The 22,515-nt window shown below is 29.6% G+C and overlaps 2 protein-coding genes across 2 annotated transcripts; one reads left to right on the top strand and one right to left on the bottom strand.

Moving 5' to 3' along the window:
* Positions 1 to 1,114: 1,114 nt before the first annotated feature.
* On the bottom strand, positions 1,115 to 4,524 carry LOC103846987 (probable inactive serine/threonine-protein kinase fnkC). The gene has a single exon (XM_033289097.1). The coding sequence runs from the start codon at positions 3,192 to 3,194 to the stop codon at positions 2,262 to 2,264; it is 933 nt and encodes a 310-aa protein (XP_033144988.1). The 5' UTR covers positions 3,195 to 4,524; the 3' UTR covers positions 1,115 to 2,261.
* A 219-nt stretch (positions 4,525 to 4,743) lies between these two features.
* LOC103846976 (eukaryotic translation initiation factor 3 subunit G) lies at positions 4,744 to 6,984 on the top strand. Its single transcript, XM_018656184.2, has 2 exons — positions 4,744 to 5,189; positions 6,261 to 6,984. The coding sequence occupies exons 1-2, from the start codon at positions 4,847 to 4,849 to the stop codon at positions 6,806 to 6,808; spliced, it is 891 nt and encodes a 296-aa protein (XP_018511700.2). The 5' UTR covers positions 4,744 to 4,846; the 3' UTR covers positions 6,809 to 6,984.
* The last annotated feature ends 15,531 nt before the right edge of the window (positions 6,985 to 22,515 follow it).

The following is a 22,515-nucleotide window of genomic DNA, read 5'->3' as shown; positions in this document are numbered from 1 at the left end:
TATTCACAAGCCAACTCAAAAATTCAAAAGAAAGATCACATTTTTAAACCGTCTGCATAGGGACCATCCTCATCCACGCGATGGCGAGGTAGCTGAGGAGGGAGCACGACGTCATGTGGCACATGGTGAGGAAGATCGGGTACTTGAACCCGTAGCTGCTTCTCTGTGGAAGAAGCAGAGAAGGGTCAATGAGACACTTTGTCTTAAAATTTTATTTTTGTTTCATAAAAAATGTTGTTTTGTATTTCTAATAAAAAGTTTTCAAATAAAAGTTCAGTTTTATCTCTATTATTTTAATATTTTAATTAGAAAAAAAAATTATTTACTGGGTGAACAAAACGTAAAATAGAGTTTTTAGATAATTTTTTTAATTTGCTCAAAAAAAAAGATATTTTTTTAATATGTGTGCAAAATTTCCAAATTACACTTGTTAAGAAACTATTTAAATAGCTTTTTTTAATTGTTTGATAAGATTGACATAAATTGATTCCTGGAATAATAATCAAAGTGTCATATGAATGTATGAACGAAGGAAAGGAACGTCTGACTTTACTAGTTAAGATTTCCTCTTCTGTTTTCTTTGTTCTTTTTTTGTACTTACGGAGTAAAAACTATGATTATCAGTTCGGTTTGAATTTGATATGGACTTTTTTGAAATAGTTATTCTTGGGTTCACGGTTCACCACACCAATCAATAGTATTTTATTATTCAAATTTAATATCTTTTTAAAAAAAAAACAGGATTGTCAATTTATATTATGTTTTTAAAATAAAAAGGTAAAAAAAATAGTAGTTACAAAAGAATTTCTTTTTTAAAAAAATATTGTTAACATCGTCAGCAAAACACTAAACCCTAAATCTTAATCCCTAAACCCTAAATCCTAATCTCTAAACCCTAAATCTGAAACCCTAAACCCTTGGGTAAACCCTAAACCCTTGGATAAATCATAAACTCTAAATCAAAAACACTAAACATTAAAATCATAAACCCTTGAGTGTTTTAGTATTTAGTGTTTTTGATTTATAGTTTATGATTTATCCAAGGGTTTAGAGTTTCAGATTTAGAGTTTAGGGATTAGGATTTAGGGTTTAATATTTTCCTGACGACATTAATTTTTTTTTTATAATTACTACTATTTGTATTCTTTTATCTTTTTATTTAAAAAACATAATATAACTTGACAATATTTTATTTTTTTTATAAAAGATATCAAATTTGAAATAACATAATTCTATTAGTTGGTGAACCAAGAATAAGTCTTTTTAAAATATATGTAGTTTTTATATATAAAATAACATAAATGTAAAAGATATTTTATATTATTTTTAAAACAAAGCTAAATAGCGACAGGTAGTAACTATTTTTTTAAACAATAAACTAGATTTTGATCCGCGCTTAAGAAGCGCGGGTTTGAAGTTTTTAATCTTTAATAAATTTTAAATTTAGTATAATTTTTTTTGTTTCACATTATAACTATTGACTTTTAATGTTTTTATTATTTATTATTTTTTATAGTGTGAGATTTGTTTGAAATAGATTTAAAGATGATATGTATGTTTTTAGTTGTAAAGATATTCATTATTAAAAATATATATTTTAATTATTGAACTGTATTAACCAATATTTTGAAAATCTGATCGGACCGTATGATCGAACCAGTCGGATCTTGACTCACTCTTCTAACTGGTTATGAGTTGTGCTAAAAACCAAATTTGAGTTAAATCAGACCTAGTTCAATATAAAACCCATTTTTTTTTGCAAATTCAAGTTAAAAATAAATTTTGTTTTGCAAATTTTAATAAAATCTCATCAAAATTTAATATTGTTTTCTACTACATATATAAATAAATTAGTTTTAAAATGGGACATTAATATTTAAAAATATGTACATTAATATTAATCCGTTTGTTATGACTATTTCCTTAAGTTATTTTCTGTATTAAGAAAATGATAATAAAATCTTTAGGTAAAAATTGTTAGTTACAATATCTCTTTTTGTACATTAAGGAAATTATGAGTTGATGTATGGAATATTACTTTGGCTTAAAAATAGGCTAAATTATATGGTGTTAGTCTAACTAATAGGTCCAAACAACCTTGCATAAATAGATTTTTTAAGAATGATTCTCTTTTAATAGTATTGATATAAAAACCCTAGAATCTGAATAAACAAAACTTAAATAAGAAGCTGTCAAAAAAAAAAAAAAAAAAAAAAAACAAAACTTAAATAAGTAAATAACTAATTAATGGAACTAGATCTTCATGAATATTTGGTGGACGAAACAGCTTTAAATTGTATCTGTAGTTCCAAAGAACCTAGTTTGTCCAAGTAAACCTTCTCAAAATTAGCCAACAACACAAAATTATGCCAGCCCAAATTTGGGGTGGAGTTGCTGCACCTTTGATTTAAGTTTTTAGTCAAGTGGTCGCATCCAAACGGGTCGAGAATTCGCATATCACACTGCACGTAAGTCTCCTCACCTGTCTTCATTGTTTCATCATCGGCTAAATGCAGAAAGAGGGACAACCATGCGGAATATGTAGCGTTTAGACCCTTAGGATACAGCTTCAGCACCCAATTCCTTCCTCCCACTAACATCTTGCTTGATACGTAGCAATGCTCTTTCAACTCAGAGAATTCATTGAGCGTCCAACAGAATTTTGTATTAGAGTATTCCTGAGTAATGGAGACAACTTCCCAATTGGTAAGTGGAACCATCACATCGACGCCAAACTCACACTGATCATCTCCATCAAAGACGTATCCGTTTTTAGGATCGTTGAACGTATCAAGCGGAAGTACTTGCGGAAACCCATGCACCAGTCTTAATGCATTGAACTGCTTCTCTTCATTGTCTTGAATAGTAAAGTATTTGTTTTCTTTCTTGTTGTAGATGAAAAAGGTGAGATATGCCAAAATAGTGGACGAGGCGCTTTCGCTATCTAATTCAACGTACATTGAAACAAACCCTGTCCCGTTGTCTTTTTCATTTCCTTCGGGATATACAACCAACTTCCAGTTATATTTGCCGGAAGAGAAGGTACGGGATTTGTATCCGTCAGTACCGGAGAAGAGAGTCTTGAGCTGAGAGAGGCTTTGGATCTTCATGGAATAGGTAGAAGGAGGACGATGTCCAAACTTGCTAGTAATGGTAGTATCTGATACGACCCATAACTTTTCTGTTTTCGACATTATGTTGCAGTTTATGAAAGAGATAGGAAGAGAAAAAAAAAAACAAATTGTTAAGAGGATTTAAACCAACTTTATGCTATAAAGATCACAAGACGAAGCAATGAAACACTCTTTTTTAATTGCTAATTCTCTTGGTCTCTCTCTAGTCTCTATATCTCTTATTGCTCTTCTCTCTCTTTTCAATCGGATGCTCAAATCAGGTCTCGACGTCTTCTATTTATACCAAAAGCTATTGCCTTTCCTAATCCCATTAGCTTTTGTATATTTTCCTTTTCTCATATGACTGCCTTTCCTAATCCCATTAGCTTTTGTATATTTTCCTTTTCTCATATGACTGCCTTTCCTAATCCCATTAGCTTTTGTATATTTTCCTTTTCTCATATGACCTGCGTCATATAATTTCCTAATCCCATATCTCTTTATAACATCAACCGACACATTACACAAAAAGAAATAACATCTTAAATGAATATAGTTATTAACTATTCCTACCCACAAAACTCTTGTAAGATTCATGCATGCATGCACTAACAAATAATCAAGTGAAATAACTCCAAAATGATTTAAAAAGTTATTAATTAATGACAAGCAAAATAAAAATAGTTTACAGATAAGTAGTTGAAATGTCAATTGTCTGATTCCTATAATCGTGACATTTGCTGCAATGATGATTCGATATGTATATTCGTTTATAGTAATGTAGGAGGAGTATTTGCTAATTTTATAGGACTCTTCTTGTCATACATAATCTTGTTTATAGGAATATATCTCACTATAAAACAGGCTTTGTGTTCATGAAGTGGAATATCAGGCCACATGTGCACGACCTTGTTTATTGACTTAGTTAACCAAACGCGCAAAATCTTTTATTTTATTAAGAACCATCTTGAATATACTCATCTCTACCAGAGCTCCTTTAGACAGATCCTGTTCATGAACCGGTTCTTAGATAGTTAGGAGTTAGGACCCCTACGTTTTTGAATCCAAAATCTTAGCGTCAGACTTCGTTTTTACGGTTATTGATGTCACATATTATCTGTCTCTTGTTCGCTTCTTTTAGTTTGATTTGAATTCACAAAACAAGACACGTCTCAATTGTCATATATCAATAAAAAAAAGTTCATTATCAAACTTCACAATGTAGCTGATGAACAAGACTATGACGAGGAACATCACAAGTAAGGAATGAAGTGTCAAGTGTGTGTGTACTGCCATGTCAAACCATCACCATTCTCTAGCAAAGCATTTTGCATTCATACATTACCAACCTTCATTTAACAATTTTATATAAAATAAAACAAGATATCTAGACACTTTTTTGGTTCTCTTCATCTCTGTCTAGTACTACTCTGACACATCATCATCATCTGCTGCCCGCATACTATTTTATTTCACACCGAGTGTTTGGGCCCATTGCTTAGCTTAAAGCCTTTAAAACAAACTTTTTAGGAGAAAAAGTCCCCCAAAAGTTCGAACACGTGACCTCGACGTGCTAAGAAAAAAAACAAAAACAATTAATTATTTTCCAGAAGAACAAAAACGCTGCGTTTTCAGTCATAGAGACAACGTTACCGGAAGAAGCTCAGTAGCTCACACACAGACAGATAAAGAAACGATACCCTAAAGGGCAAACAACAACAAAGCGGCGCACGATGACGATCGATCCCCAGCAGAAAACGAGCAAGTTCCGATGGGGAGAGATGGACGAAGACGACGATCGAGACCTCGATTTCCTTCTCCCTCCCAAGCAAGTGATCGGCCCCGACGAGAACGGGCTGAAGACGGTGATCGAGTACAAGTTCAACGACGAAGGGAGCAAGGTCAAGATCACTACCAAGTCGCGCGTCCGCAAGCTAGCTTCCGCGAGGCTCAACAAACGCGCAATTGAGCGGAGGAGCTGGCATAAGTTCGGAGACGCCGCGAACGAGGACGCCGGTGGCCGGCTCACGATGGTGTCGACGGAGGAGATTCTTATGGAACGACCTAGGGCTCCTGGTAAAGTCTTGTTCTTTGCTCATGATTTGGATCATAAGAGACACGTTGATTTGATTGATTTTGATAATATTTGTTCTAACCTTAGGACTGAATCTAATTGATTTGTCTGATACTATATGAATCATGAAGCTTTTATTATAGCTTCTGTTAAATTATTCTTCTTTGCAGATTATTTGGATTGTAACACTTTAATCACTTTAGATTTTTGTAACATTTGATAGTGTTCTGTCTTTTGTCTGGTCATTGTCGGAATCTGTTCTAGCTTAGTTTAGGACAGAACCTATTTTATTGTCTGATACTATATGAATCATGAAGCTTTTGTTATAGCTCCTGTGAAATTATTGCTATTTGCTGATGATTTGGAACATAAAACTCTAATTTTTTGTAACATTTGATCGTGTTCTGTTTTTTTTGTCTGGTCATTGTCTGAATATGTTCGAGCTTAGTTTAGGACCGAATATAATTCATTTGTCTGATACTATATGAATCATGAAGCTTTTACTCTAGCTACTGGTAAATTATTGCTATTTGCTGATGATTTGGGTCATAAAACTCTAATCACTTTAGATTTTTGAACATTTGATCGTGTTCTGTTTTTTTGTCTGGTCATTGTCTGAATATGTTCTAGCTTACTTTAGGACCGAATCTAATTCACTGTCTAATACTATATGAATCATGAAGCTTTTACTCTAGATTTTTGTAACATTTTGATCATGTTCTGTCTCTTGTCTGGTCATTGTCTGAATCCGTTCTAGCTTTAGGACAGAATCGAATTCATTGTCTGATATTATATGAATCGTGAAGATTTTAATTTTTAGGTTTTTAGTTTATTAAAAGCTTCACGCTTTTGTTCTGTGAAGTTTCCCCTGTTTTTGTTCTTAGCTTGATGTATAAGTTAGGTTATCCTTTTGAATGTTAGTTAGGGTATCTTGATAAACCTCCTCCATATGCGAATGATTGTACTTATAAAGCCCATCGAATGTGATGACGACTGTATTTTTCTTGAAATGTTTTGGACTTGTTTACTTTGGTGCTACCATTAGGATTTAACGGGTATTTAAATATTTTTAGGTACCAAAGCTGATGAATCAAAGGCAGCTGGAGACAGCTTATCTCAGCTGAGTAAAGGCGGTGCAGTCCTCATGGTTTGCAGGACATGCCATAAGAAAGGTGATCACTGGACATCAAAATGTCCTTACAAGGATCTAGCTGCACCAGCCGATGTCTTTACCGACAAGCCACCCACGGGGGAAACATCTACCGTATCCGCCGCACCTGGAACTGGCAAGGCGGCTTATGTCCCGCCCAGCATGAGAGCTGGTGCGGACAGAAGCGCTGGTGGCTCGGACATGAGGAGGAGGAACGATGAGAACTCTGTGCGTGTGACTAACTTGTCTGAAGACACGCGTGAACCGGACTTGATGGAGCTCTTCCACCCGTTTGGAGCTGTCACGCGTGTCTACGTGGCGATTGATCAGAAGACCGGAGTGAGCAGGGGGTTTGGTTTCGTTAATTTCGTGAGCAGAGAAGACGCTCAGCGAGCTATTAACAAACTGAATGGTTATGGTTATGATAATCTCATCCTCAGGGTTGAGTGGGCCACTCCAAGACCCACCTAGAAATGTTTTGAGCCCTTCATATTTTTGGTCTTTGGATTATTGTTTATCGACCGGTTTGCATGTTTGCTTAGCTTGGAGATGTTATATTCATCTTTAATGCATGATGCATGTTTTGATTATTCAAAAGTTTTTGAATGTTTTGATCAATTCTAATAGGTATGCAATAAAAAATAACAAAGATGTTCTTGTCCACATACAAGTGTAACTTGTGTTACTAGAAATGAATAAATATACAAAATAAATATGCAACCCCCAAAAAAATGATTGCCACACTAAACTCGTTGTTAATATTTTTAATGGAACACTTTCAAAAAATATGACAATATTGTTTTAATGCCTAGTTGCATCCTGCACTAACATATGATGATGTTCAAAAAAGTTTGGAGCCTTTGTCGTCTCTGTTTATCAAGAAAATAATAACTTTATAGTGGTTATTCCATCGATTTAGGGAGTATTATGAAGTTTTACTAAATTAATTGATAAAAACAATTGAACGATGCTCATTTACCATGAAAAAGAGTTTAGCATACATTAATACAAATGTAGAATATGGTAGAAATTTTAAAACAACACTAAAGATTATAGGCTTCAGTATATAAAGTATTTACCAAAAACTCAATATTTTTGTAGGGGTTAGCCCATAGATTTTGAGAAAATTTCAAAAAATATGACAATATTGTTTTATTGCCTAGTTGCATCCTGCACTAACATATGATGATGTTCAAAGAGGTTTGGAGCCTTTTTCGTCTCCGTTTATCAAGAAACTAATATTTTTATAGCGGTTATTACATCGATTTAGGAGGTATTATGAAGTTTTACTAAATTAATTGATAAAAACAATTGAACGATGCTCATATACCATGAAAAAGAGTTTAGCATACATTAATACAAATGTAGAATATGGTAGAAATTTTAAAACAACACTAAAGATTATAGGCTTCAGTATACAAAATATTTACCAAAAACTCAATATTTTTGTAGGGGTTAGCCCATAGATTTTGAGAAAATTTCAAAAAATTTATAACAATATTGTTTTAATGCCTAGTTGCATCCTGCACTAACATATGATGATGTTCAAAGAGGTTTGGAGCCTTTGTCGTCTCCGTTTATCAAGAAAATAATAACTTTATAGTGGTTATTCCATCAATTTAAGGAGTATTATGAAGTTTTATTAAATTATTTGATAAAAACAATTGAAAGATGCTCATTTACCATGAAAAAGAGTTTAGCATACATTAATACAAATGTAGAATATGGTATAAATTTTAAAACAACACTAAAGATTATAGGCTTCAGTACATAAAGTATTTACCAAAAACTTAATATTTTTGTAGGGTTACCCCATAGATTTTGAGAAAATTTCAAAAAATATGACAATATTGTTTTAATGCCTAGTTGCATCCTGCACAAACATATGATGATGTTCAAAGAGGTTTGGAGCCTTTGTGCTCTCCGTTTATCAAGAAAATAATAATTTTATAGTGGTTATTCCATCGATTTAGGAGGTGTTAAGAAATTTTACTAAATTAATTGACAAAACCCATTGAACGATGCTCATTTTGCATGAAAAAGAGTTTAGCATACATTAATACAAATGTAGAATATGGTAGAAATTTTAAAACAACACTAAAGATTATAGGCTTCAGTATATAAAGTATTTACCAAAAACTCAATATTTTTGTGGGGGTTAGCCCATAGAATTTGAGAATATTTCAAAAAATATGACAATATTGTTTTAATGCCTAGTTGCATCCTGCACTAACATATGATGATGTTCAAAGAGGTTTGGAGCCTTTGTCGTCTCCGTTTATCAAGAAAATAATAACTTTATAGTGGTTATTCCATCGATTTAGGGAGTATTATGAAGTTTTACTAAATTAATTGATAAAAACAATTGAACGATGCTCATTTACCATGAAAAAGAGTTTAGCATACATTAATACAAATGTAGAATATGGTAGAAGTTTTAAAACAACAGTAAAGATTATAGGCTTCAGTATACAAAATATTTACCAAAAACTCAATATTTTTGTAGGGGTTAGCCCCATAGATTTTGAGAAAATTTCAAAAAATATATAACAATATTGTTTTAATGCCTAGGTGCATCCTGCACTAACATATGATGATGTTCAAAGAGGTTTGTATCAAGAAAATAATAACTTTATAGTTGTTATTCCATCGATTTAGAGAGTATTATGAAGTTTTACTAAATTAATTGATAAAAACAATTGAAAGATGCTCATTTACCATGAAAAAGAGTTTAGCATACATTAATACAAATGTAGAATATGGTATAAATTTTAAAATAACACTAAGGATTATAGGTTTCAGTATATAAAGTATTTACCAAAAACTCAATATTTTTGTAGGGGTTAGCCCATAGATTTTGAGAAAATTTCAAAAAATATGACAATATTGTTTTAATGCCTAGTTGCATCCTGCACTAACATATGATGATGTTCAAAGAGGTTTGGAGCCTTTGTCGTCTCTGTTTATCAAGAAAATAATAACTTTATAGTGGTTATTCCATCGATTTAGGGAGTATTATGAAGTTTTATTAAATTATTTGATAAAAACAATTGAAAGATGCTCCTTTACCATGAAAAAAAGTTTAGCATACATTAATACAAATGTAGAATATGGTATACATTTTAAAACAACACTAAAGATTATAGGCTTCAGTATATAAAGTATTTACCAAAAAGTCAATATTTTTGTAGGGGTTAGCCCATAGATTTTGAGAATATTTCAAAAAATATGACAATATTGTTTTAATGCCTAGTTGCATCCTGCACTAACATATGATGATGTTCAAAGAGGTTTGGAGCCTTTGTCGTCTCCGTTTATCAAGAAAATAATAACTTTATAGTGGTTATTCCATCAATTTAAGGAGTATTATGAAGTTTTATTAAATTATTTGATAAAAACAATTGAAAGATGCTCATTTACCATGAAAAAGAGTTTAGCATACATTAATACAAATGTAGAATATGGTATAAATTTTAAAACAACACTAAAGATTATAGGCTTCAGTATATAAAGTATTTACCAAAAACTTAATATTTTTGTAAGGGTTAGCTCATAGATTTTGAAAAAAATTCAAAAAATATGACAATATTTTTTTAATGCCTAGTTGCATCCTGCACTAACATATGATGATGTTCAAAGAGGTTTGGAGTCTTTGTCGTCTCCGTTTATCAAGAAAATAATAACTTTATAGTGGTTATTCCATCGATTTAGGGAGTACTATGAAGTTTTATTAAATTATTTGATAAAAACAATTGAAAGATGCTCATTTACCATGAAAAAGAGTTTAGCATACATTAATACAAATGTAGAATATGGTATAAATTTTAAAACAACACTAAAGATTATAGGCTTCAGTATATAAAGTATTTACCAAAAACTTAATATTTTTGTAGAGGTTAGCCCATAGATTTTGAGAAAATTTCAAAAAATATGACAATATTGTTTTAATGCCTAGTTGCATCCTGCACTAACATATGATGATGTTCAAAGAGGTTTGGAGCCTTTGTCGTCTCTGTTTATCAAGAAAATAATAACTTTATAGTGGTTATTCCATCGATTTAGGGAGTATTATGAAGTTTTACTAAATTAATTGATAAAAACAATTGAACGATGCTCATTTACCATGAAAAAGAGTTTAGCATACATTAATACAAATGTAGAATATGGTAGAAATTTTAAAACAACACTAAAGATTATAGGCTTCAGTATATAAAGTATTTACCAAAAACTCAATATTTTTGTAAGGGTTAGCCCATAGATTTTGAGAAAATTTCAAAAAATATGACAATATTGTTTTAATGCCTAGTTGCATCCTGCACTAACATATGATGATGTTCAAAGAGGTTTGGAGCCTTTGTCGTCTCCGTTTATCAAGAAAATAATAATTTTTATAGTGGTTATTCCATCGATTTAGGAGGTATTATGAAGTTTTACTAAATTAATTGATAAAAACAATTGAACGATGCTCATTTACCATGAAAAAGAGTTTAGCATACATTAATACAAATGTAGAATATGGTAGAAATTTTAAAACAACACTAAAGATTATAGGCTTCAGTATATAAAGTATTTACCAAAAACTCAATATTTTTGTAGGGGTTAGCCCATAGATTTTGAGAAAATTTCAAAAAATATGACAATATTGTTTTAATGCCTAGTTGCATCCTGCACTAACATATGATGATGTTCAAAGAGGTTTGGAGCCTTTGTCGTCTCCGTTTATCAAGAAAATAATAACTTTATAGTGGTTATTCCATCGATTTAAGGAGTATTATGAAGTTTTATTAAATTATTTGATAAAAACAATTGAAAGATGCTCATTTACCATGAAAAAGAGTTTAGCATACATTAATACAAATGTAGAATATGGTATAAATTTTAAAACAACACTAAAGATTATAGGCTTCAGTATATAAAGTATTTACCAAAAACTCAATATTTTTGTAGGGTTAGCCCATAGATTTTGAGAAAATTTCAAAAAATATGACAATATTGTTTTAATGCCTAGTTGCATCCTGCACTAACATATGATGATGTTCAAAGAGGTTTGGAGCCTTTGTGCTCTCCGTTTATCAAGAAAATAATAATTTTATAGTGGTTATTCCATCGATTTAGGAGGTATTATGAAGTTTTACTAAATTAATTGATAAAAACAATTGAACGATGCTCATTTACCATGAAAAAGAGTTTAGCATACATTAATACAAATGTAGAATATGGTAGAAATTTTAAAACAACACTAAAGATTATAGGCTTCAGTATATAAAGTATTTACCAAAAACTCAATATTTTTGTGGGGGTTAGCCCATAGATTTTGAGAAAATTTCAAAAAATATGAAAATATTGTTTTAATGCCTAGTTGCATCCTGCACTAACATATGATGATGTTCAAAGAGGTTTGGAGCCTTTGTCGTCTCCGTTTATCAAGAAAATAATGACTTTATAGTGGTTATTCCATCGATTTAGGGAGTATTATGAAGTTTTACTAAATTTATTGATAAAAACAATTGAACGATGCTCATTTACCATGAAAAAGAGTTTAGCATACATTAATACAAATGTAGAATATGGTAGAAATTTTAAAACAACACTAAAGATTATAGTCTTCAGTATATAAAGTATTTACCAAAAACTCAATATTTTTGTAGGGGATAGCCCATAGATTTTGAGAAAATTTCAAAAAAATATAAATATTGTTTTAATGCCTAGTTGCATCCTGCACTAACATATGATGATGTTCAAAGAGGTTTGTATCAAGAAAATAATAACTTTATAGTGGTTATTCCATCGATTTAGAGAGTATTATGAAGTTTTACTAAATTAATTGATAAAAACAATTGAAAGATGCTCATTTACCATGAAAAAGAGTTTAGCATACATTAATACAAATGTAGAATATGGTAGAAATTTTAAAACAACACTAAAGATTATAGGCTTCAGTATATAAAGTATTTACCAAAAACTCAATATTTTTGTAGGGGTTAGCCCATAGATTTTGAGAAAATTTCAAAAAATATGACAATATTGTTTTAATGCCTAGTTGCATCCTGCACTAACATATGATGATGTTCAAAGAGGTTTGAAGCCTTTGTCGTCTCCGTTTATCAAGAAAATAATAACTTTATAGTGGTTATTCCATCGATTTAGAGAGTATTATGAAGTTTTATTAAATTATTTGATAAAAACAATTGAAAGATGTTCATTTACCATGAAAAAGAGTTTAGCATACATTAATACAAATGTAGAATATGATAGAAATTTTAAAACAACACTAAAGATTATAGGCTTCAGTATATAAAGTATTTACCAAAAACTCAATATTTTTGTAGGGGTTAGCCCATAGATTTTGAGAAAATTTCAAAAAATATGACAATATTGTTTTAATGCCTAGTTGCATCCTGCACTAACATATGATGATGTTCAAAGAGGTTTGGAGCCTTTGTCGTCTCCGTTTATCAAGAAAATAATAATTTTATAGTGGTTATTCCATCGATTTAGGAGTATTATGAAGTTTTATTAAATTATTGATAAAAACAATTGAAGATGCTCATTTACCATGAAAAAGAGTTTAGCATACATTAATACAAATGTAGAATATGGTATAAATTTTAAAACAACACTAAAGATTATAGGCTTCAGTATATAAAGTATTTACCAAAAACTCAATATTTTTGTAGGGTTAGCCCATAGATTTTGAGAAAATTTCAAAAAATATGACAATATTGTTTTAATGCCTAGTTGCATCCTGCACTAACATATGATGATGTTCAAAGAGGTTTGGAGCCTTTGTCGTCTCCGTTTATCAAGAAAATAATAACTTTATAGTGGTTATTCCATCGATTTAGGGAGTATTATGAAGTTTTATTAAATTATTTGATAAAAACAATTGAAAGATGCTCATTTACCATGAAAAAGAGTTTAGCATACATTAATACAAATGTAGAATATGGTATAAATTTTAAAACAACACTAAAGATTATAGGCTTCAGTATATAAAGTATTTACCAAAAACTCAATATTTTTGTAGGGGTTAGCCCATAGATTTTGAGAAAATTTCAAAAATTATGACAATATTGTTTTAATGCCTAGTTGCATCCTGCACTAACATATGATGATGTTCAAAGAGGTTTGGAGCCTTTGTCGTCTCCGTTTATCAAGAAAATAATAACTTTATAGTGGTTATTCCATCGATTTAGGCAGTATTATGAAGTTTTACTAAATTAATTGATAAAAACAATTGAACGATGCTCATTTACCATGAAAAAGAGTTTAGCATACATTAATACAAATGTAGAATATGGTAGAAATTTTAAAACAACACTAAAGATTATAGGCTTCAGTATATAAAGTATTTACCAAAAACTCAATATTTTTGTAGGGGTTAGCCCATAGATTTTGAGAAAATTTCAAAAATATGACAATATTGTTTTAATGCCTAGTTGCATCCTGCACTAACATATGATGATGTTCAAAGAGGTTTGGAGCCTTTGTCGTCTCCGTTTATCAAGAAAATAATAATTTTATAGCGGTTATTCCATCGATTTAGGAGGTATTATGAAGTTTTACTAAATTAATTGATAAAAACAATTGAACGATGCTCATTTACCATGAAAAAGAGTTTAGCATACATTAATACAAATGTAGAATATGGTAGAAATTTTAAAACAACACTAAAGATTATAGGCTTCAGTATATAAAGTATTTACCAAAAACTCAATATTTTTGTAGGGGTTAGCCCATAGATTTTGAGAAAATTTCAAAAAATATGACAATATTGTTTTAATGCCTAGTTGCATCCTGCACTAACATATGATGATGTTCAAAGAGGTTTGGAGCCTTTGTCGTTTCCGTTTATCAAGAAAATTATAACTTTATAGTGGTTATTCCATCGATTTAGGATGTATTATGAAGTTTTATTAAATTATTTGATAAAAACAATTGAAAGATGCTCATTTACCATGAAAAAGAGTTTAACATACATTAATACAAATGTAGAATATGGTAGAAATTTTAAAACAACACTAAAGATTATAGGCTACAGTATACAAAGTATTTACCAAAAACCCAATATTTTGTAGGGTTAGCCCATAGATTTTGAAAAAAATTCAAAAAATATGACAATATTGTTTTAATGCCTAGTTGCATCCTGCACTAACATATGATGATGTTCAAAGAAAATAATAATTTTATAGCGGTTATTCCATCGATTTAGGAGGTATTATGAAGTTTTACTAAATTAATTGATAAAAACAATTGAACGATGCTCATTTATCATGAAAAAGAGCTTAGCATACATTAATACAAATGTAGAATATGGTAGAAATTTTAAAACAACACTAAAGATTATAGGCTTCAGCATATAAAGTATTTACCAAAAACTCAATATTTTTGTAGGGGTTAGCCCATAGATTTTGAGAAAATTTCAAAAAATATGACAATATTGTTTTAATGCCTAGTTGCATCCTGCACTAACATATGATGATGTTCAAAGAGGTTTGGAGCCTTTGTCGTCTCCGTTTATCAAGAAAATAATAATTTATAGTGGTTATTCCATCGATTTAGGGATAGTATTATGAAGTTTTACTAAATTAATTGATAAAAACAATTGAACGATGCTCATTTACCATGAAAAAGAGTTTAGCATACATTAATACAAATGTAGAATATGGTAGAAATTTTAAAACAACACTAAAGATTATAGGCTTCAGCATATAAAGTATTTACCAAAAACTCAATATTTTTGTAGGGGTTAGCCCATAGATTTTGAAAAAAATTCAAAAAATATGACAATATTGTTTTAATGCCTAGTTGCATCCTGCACTAACATATGATGATGTTCAAAGAAAATAATAATTTTATAGCGGTTATTCCATCGATTTAGGAGGTATTATGAAGTTTTACTAAATTAATTGATAAAAACAATTGAACGATGCTCATTTACCATGAAAAAGAGTTTAGCATACATTAATACAAATGTAGAATATGGTATAAATTTTAAAACAACACTAAAGATTATAGGCTTCAGTATATAAAGTATTTACCAAAAACTCAATATTTTTGTAGGGGTTAGCCCATAGATTTTGAGAAAATTTCAAAAAATATGACAATATTGTTTTAATGCCTAGTTGCATCCTGCACTAACATATGATGATGTTCAAAGAGGTTTGGAGCCTTTGTCGTCTCCGTTTATCAAGAAAATAATAACTTTATAGTGGTTATTCCATCGATTTAGGGAGTATTATGAAGTTTTATTAAATTAATTGATAAAAACCATTGAACGATGCTCATTTACCATGAAAAAGAGTTTAGCATACATTAATACAAATGTAGAATATGGTAGAAATTTTAAAACAACACTAAAGATTATAGGCTTCAGTATATAAAGTATTTACCAAAAACTCAATATTTTTGTAGGGGTTAGCCCATAGATTTTGAGAAAATTTCAAAAAATATGACAATATTGTTTTAATGCCTAGTTGCATCCTGCACTAACATATGATGATGTTCAAAGAGGTTTGGAGCCTTTGTCGTCTCCGTTTATCAAGAAAATAATAATTTTATAGTGGTTATTCCATCGATTTAGGGAGTATTATGAAGTTTTATTAAATTATTTGATAAAACAATTAAAAGATGCTCATTTACCATGAAAAAGAGTTAAGCATACATTAATACAAATGTAGAATATGGTAGAAATTTTAAAACAACACTAAAGATTATAGGCTTCAGTATACAAAGTATTTACCAAAAACTCAATATTTTTGTAGGGGTTAGCCCATAGATTTTGAGAAAATTTCAAAAAATATGACAATATTGTTTTAATGCCTAGTTGCATCCTGCACTAACATATGATGATGTTCAAAGAGGTTTGGAGCCTTTGTCGTCTCCGTTTATCAAGAAAATAATAACTTTATAGTGGTTATTCCATCGATTTAGGGAGTATTATGAAGTTTTATTAAATTATTTGATAAAAACAATTGTAGATGCTCATTTACCATGAAAAAGAGTTTAGCATACATTAATACAAATGTAGAATATGGTAGAAATTTTAAAACAACACTAAAGATTATAGGCTTCAGTATACAAAGTATTTACCAAAAACTCAATATTTTTGTAGGGTTAGCCCATAGATTTTGAGAAAATTTCAAAAAATATGACAATATTGTTTTAATGCCTAGTTGCATCCTGCACTAACATATGATGATGTTCAAAGAGGTTTGGAGCCTTTTGTCTCGTTTATCAAGAAAATAATAATTTTATAGTGGTTATTCCATCGATTTAGGGAGTATTATGAAGTTTTACTAAATTAATTGATAAAAACCATTGAACGATGCTCATTTACCATGAAAAAGAGTTTAGCATACATTAATACAAATGTAGAATATGGTAGAAATTTTAAAATAACATTAAAGATTATAGGCTTCAGTATATAAAGTATTTACCAAAAACTCAATATTTTTGTAGGGGTTAGCCCATAGATTTTGAGAAAATTTCAAAAAATACTACAATATTGTTATAATTACTAGTTGCATCTTGCACTAACATATTATGATTTTTAAAGAGGTTTGGAGCCTTTGTTGTCTCCGTTTATCAAGAAAATAATGATTTTTTAGTGGTTTTTCTATCGATTTAAGGAGTATTATGAAGTTTACTAAATTAATTGATAAAAACAATTAAACGATGCTCATTTACCATGAAAAATAGTTTAGCATACATTAATAAAAATGTAGAATATGGTAGAATATTTAAAACAACGCTAAAGATTATAGGCTTCAGTATATAAAATATTTACCATAACCTCAATATTTTTGTAGGGGTTAGCACATAGATTTTGAGAAAATTTCAAAAAATATGACAATATTGTTTTAATGCCTAGTTGCATCATGCACTAACATATGATGATGTTCAAAGAGGTTTGGAGCCTTTGTCGTCTCCGTTTATCAAGAAAAAATAATTTTATAGTGGTTATTCCATCGATTTAGGAGTATTATGAAGTTTTACTAAATTAATTGATAAAAACAATTGAACGATGCTCATTTACCATGAAAAAGAGTTTAGCATACATTAATACAAATGTAGAATATGGTAGAAATTTTAAAACAACACTAAAGATTATAGGCTTCAGTATATAAAGTATTTACCAAAAACTCAATATTTTTGTAGGGGTTAGCCCATAGATTTTGAGAAAATTTCAAAAAATATGACAATATTGTTTTAATGCCTAGTTGCATCCTGCACTAACATATGATGTGATGTTCAAAGAGGTTTGGAGCTTTTGTCGTCTCCGTTTATCAAGAAAATAATAATTTTATAGTGGTTATTCCATCGATTTAGGAGTATTATGAAGTTTTATTAAATTATTTGATAAAAACAATTGAACGATGCTCATTTACCATGAAAAAAGAGTTTAGCATACATTAATACAAATGTAGAATATGGTAGAAATTTTAAAACAACACTAAAGATTATAGGCTTCAGTATATAAAGTATTTACCAAAAACTCAATATTTTTGTAGGGGTTAGCCCATAGATTTTGAGAAAATTTCAAAAAATATGACAATATTTTTTAATGCCTAGTTGCATCCTGCACTAACATATGATGATGTTCAAAGAGGTTTGGAGCCTTTGTCGTATCCGTTTATCAAGAAAATAATAACTTTATAGTGGTTATTCCATCGATTTAGGGAGTATAGGGAGTATTATGAAGTTTTACTAAATTAATTGATAAAAACAATTGAATGATGCTCATTTACCATGAAAAAGAGTTTAGCATACATTAATACAAATGTAGAATATGGTATAAATTTTAAAACAACACTAAAGATTATAGGCTTCAGTATATAAAGTATTTACCAAAAACTCAATATTTTTGTAGGGGTTAGCCCATAGATTTTGAGAAAATTTCAAAAAATATGACAATATTGTTTTAATGCCTAGTTGCATCCTGCACTAACATATGGTGATATTCAAAGAGGTTTGGAGCCTTTGTCGTCTCCATTTATCAAGAAAATAATAATTTTATAGTGGTTATTCCAACGATTTATGGAGTATTATGAAGTTTTATTAAATTATTTGATAAAAACAATTAAAAGATGCTCATTTACCATGAAAAAGAGTTTAGCATACATTAATACAAATGTAGAATATGGTAGAAATTTTAAAACAACACTAAAGATTATAGGCTTCAGTATACAAAGTATTTACCATAAACTCAATATTTTTGTAGGGGTTAGCCCATAGATTTTGAGAAAATTTCAAAAAATATGACAATATTGTTTTAATGCCTAGTTGCATCCTGCACTAACATATGATGATGTTCAAAGAGGTTTGGAGCCTTTGTCGTCTCGTTTATCAAAGAAAATAATATTTTTATAGTGGTTATTCCATCGATTTAGGAGGGGGTATTATGAAGTTTTACTAAATTATTGATAAAAACAATTGAACGATGCTCATTTACCATGAAAAAGAGTTTAGAATACATTAATACAAATGTAGAATATGGTAGAAATTTTAAAACAACACTAAAGATTATAGGCTTCAGTATATAAAGTATTTACTAAAAACTCAATATTTAGCCCATAGATTTTGAGAAAATTTCAAAAAATATGACAATATTGTTTTAATGCCTAGTTGCATCCTGCACTAACATATGATGATGTTCAAAGAGGTTTGGAGCCTTTGTGCTCTCCGTTTATCAAGAAAATAATAATTTTATATAGGTTATTCCATCGATTTAAGAGGGTTATGAAGTTTTACTAAATTAATTGATAAAAACAATTGAACGATGCTCATTTACCATGAAAAAGAGTTTAGCATACATTAATACAAATGTAGAATATGGTAGAAATTTTAAAACAACACTAAAGATTATAGGCTTCAGTATATAAAGTTTACCAAAAACTCAATATTTTTGTAGGGGTTAGCCCATAGATTTTGAGAAAATTTCAAAAAATATGACAATATTGTTTTAATGCCTAGTTGCATCCTGCACTAACATATGGTGATATTCAAAGAGGTTTGGAGCCTTTGTCGTCTCCGTTTATCAAGAAAATAATAATTTTATAGTGGTTATTCCATCGATTTAGGGAGTATTATGAAGTTTTATTAAATTATTTGATAAAAACAATTGAACGATGCTCATTTACCATGAAAAAGAGTTTAGCATACATTAATACAAATGTAGAATATGGTATAAATTTTAAAACAACACTAAAGATTATAGGCTTCAGTATATAAAGTATTTACGAAAAACTCAATAGTTTTGTAGGGGTTAGCCCATAGATTTTGAGAAAATTTCAAAAAATATGACAATATTGTTTTAATGCCTAGTTGCATCCTGCACTAACATATGATGATGTTCAAAGAGGTTTGGAGCCTTTGTGCTCTCCGTTTATCAAGAAAATAATAATTTTATAGCGGTTATTCCATCGATTGAGGAGGGTATTATGAAGTTTTTACAAATTAATTGATATAAAAACAATTGAACGATGCTCATTTACCATGAAAAAGAGTTTAGAATACATTAATAAAAATGTAGAATATGGTAGAAATTTTAAAACAACACTAAAGATTATAGGCTTCAGTATATAAAGTATTTATCAAAAACTCAATATTTTTGTAGGGGTTAGCCCATAGATTTTGAGAAAATTTCAAAAAATATGACAATATTGTTTTAATGCCTAGTTGCATCCTGCACTAACATATGATGATATTCAAAGAGGTTTGGAGCATTTGTCGTCTCCGTTTATCAAGAAAATAATAATTTTATAGTGGTTATTCCATCGATTTAAGGGGTATTATGAAGTTTTACAAAATTAATTGATAAAAACAATTGAACGATACTCATTTACCATGAAAAGGAGTTTAACATACATTAATACAAATGTAGAATATGGTAGAAATTTTAAAACAACACTAAAGATTATAGGCTTTCAGTATATAAAGTATTTACCAAAAACTCAATATTTTCTTAGGGGTTAGCCTATAGATTTTGAGAAAATTTCAAAAAATATGACAATATTTTGTTAATGTCTAGTTGCATCCTGCACTAACTTATGATAATGTTCAAAGAGGTTTGGAGCCTTTGTCGTCTCCGTTATCAAGAAAAATAATAACTTTATAGTGGTTATTCCATCGATTTGAGTTAGGAGTATTATGAAGTTTTATTAAATTATTTGATAAAAACAATTGAACGATGCTCATTTACCATGAAAAAGAGTTTAGCATACATTAACAAATGTAGAATATGGTTAAAATTTTAAAACAACACTAAAGATTATAGGCTTAAGTATATAAAGTATTTACCAAAAACTCAATATTTTTGGGGTTAGCCCATAGATTTTGAGAAAATTTCAAAAAATATGACAATATTGTTTTAATGCCTAGTTGCATCCTGCACTAACATATGATGATGTTCAAAGAGGTTTGGAGCTTTGTCGTCTCCGTTTATCAAGAAAATAATAATTTTATAGTGGTTATTCCATCGATTTAGGAGGTATTATGAAGTTTTACTAACTTAATTGATAAAAACAATTGTACGATGCTCATTTACCATGAAAAAGAGTTTAGCATACATTAATACAAATGTAGAATATGGTAGAAATTTTAAAACAACACTAAAGATATTAGGCTTCAGTATATAAAGTATTTACCAAAAACTCAATATTTTTGTAGGGGTTAAAAAATATGACAATATTGTTTTAATGCCTAGTTGCATCCTGCACTAACATATGATGATGTTCAAAGAGGTTTGGAGCCTTTGTTCTCTCCGTTTATCAAGAAAATAATAATTATAGTGGTTATTCCATCGATTTAGGGAGTATTATGAAGTTTTACTAAATTAGTTGATAAAAAAAATTGAACAATGCTCATATACCACGAAAAAGAGTTTATCATACATTAATACAAATGTAGAATATGGTAGAAATTTTAAAAAAACACTAAAGATTATAGGCTTCAGTATATAAAGTATTTACCAAAAACTCAATATTTTTGTAGGGGTTAGCCCATAGATTTTGAGAAAATTTCAAAAAAATATGACATTATTGTTTTAATGCCTAGTTGCATCCTGCACTAACATATGATGATGTTCAAAGAGGTTTGGAGCACTTTTCGTCTCCGTTTATCAAGAAAATCATAATTTTATAGTGGTTATTCCATCGATTTAGGGAGTATTATGAAGTTTTACTAAATTAATTGATAAAAACAATTAAACGATGCTCATTTACCATGAAAAGGAGTTTAGCATATATTAATACAAATGTGGAATATGGTAGAAATTTTAAAACAACACTAAAGAATATAGGCTTCAGTATATAAAGTATTTATCAAAAACTCAATATTTTTGTAGGGGTTAACCCATAGATTTTGAGAAAATTTCAAAAAATATGACAATATTGTTTTAATGCCTAGTTGCATCCTGCACTAACATATGATGATGTTCAAAGAGGTTTGGAGCCTTTGTGTCTCCGTTTATCAAGAAAATAATAATTTTATAGTGGTTTTATCCATGATTTATTTAGAGGTATTATGAAGGGTATTATGAAGTTTTACTAAATAATTGATAAAAAAACATTGAAGATGCTCATTTACCATGAAAAAGAGTTTAGCATACATTAATACAAATGTAGAATATGGTAGAAATTTTAAAACAACACTAAAGATTATAGGCTTCAGTATATAAAGTATTACCAAAAACTCAATATTTTGTAGGGGTTAGCCCATAGATTTTGAGAAAATTTCAAAAAATATGACAATATTGTTTTAATGCCTAGTTGCATCCTGCACTAACATATGATGATGTTCAAAGAGTTTGGAGCCTTTGTTGCTCTCCGTTTATCAAGAAAATAATAATTTTATATGGTTATTCCATCGATTTTAGGGGGTATTATGAAGTTTTACTAAATTAATTGATAAAAACAATGAACGATGCTCATTTACCATGAAAAAAGAGTTTAGCATACATTAATACAAATGTAGAATGAATATGGTAGAAATTTTAAAACAACACTAAAGATTATAGGCTTCAGTATATAAAGTATTTACCAAAAACTCAATATTTTTGTAGGGGTTAGCCCATAGATTTTGAGAAAATTTCAAAAAATATGACAATATGTTTTAATGCCTAGTTGCATCCTGCACTAAATATGATGATGTTCCAAGAGGTTTGGAGCCTTTGTGCT

The sequence above is a fragment of the Brassica rapa genome, chromosome A01, assembly GCF_000309985.2.
Source record: "Brassica rapa cultivar Chiifu-401-42 chromosome A01, CAAS_Brap_v3.01, whole genome shotgun sequence".
NCBI classification, from domain to species: domain Eukaryota; kingdom Viridiplantae; phylum Streptophyta; class Magnoliopsida; order Brassicales; family Brassicaceae; genus Brassica; species Brassica rapa.
The sequence above is the reverse complement of the archived record's forward strand: the minus strand, read 5'-3'. Positions and strand labels throughout refer to the sequence as shown.

Coding starts and splice junctions, on each gene's coding strand:
- LOC103846976 (XM_018656184.2), top strand. CDS start 4,847: ATGACGATCGATCCCCAGCAGAAAACGAGCAAGTTCCGATGGGGAGAG. Junction 5,190..6,260: donor GGAACGACCTAGGGCTCCTG/GTAAAGTCTTGT, acceptor AAATATTTTTAG/GTACCAAAGCTGATGAATCA.
- LOC103846987 (XM_033289097.1), bottom strand. CDS start 3,194: ATGTCGAAAACAGAAAAGTTATGGGTCGTATCAGATACTACCATTACT.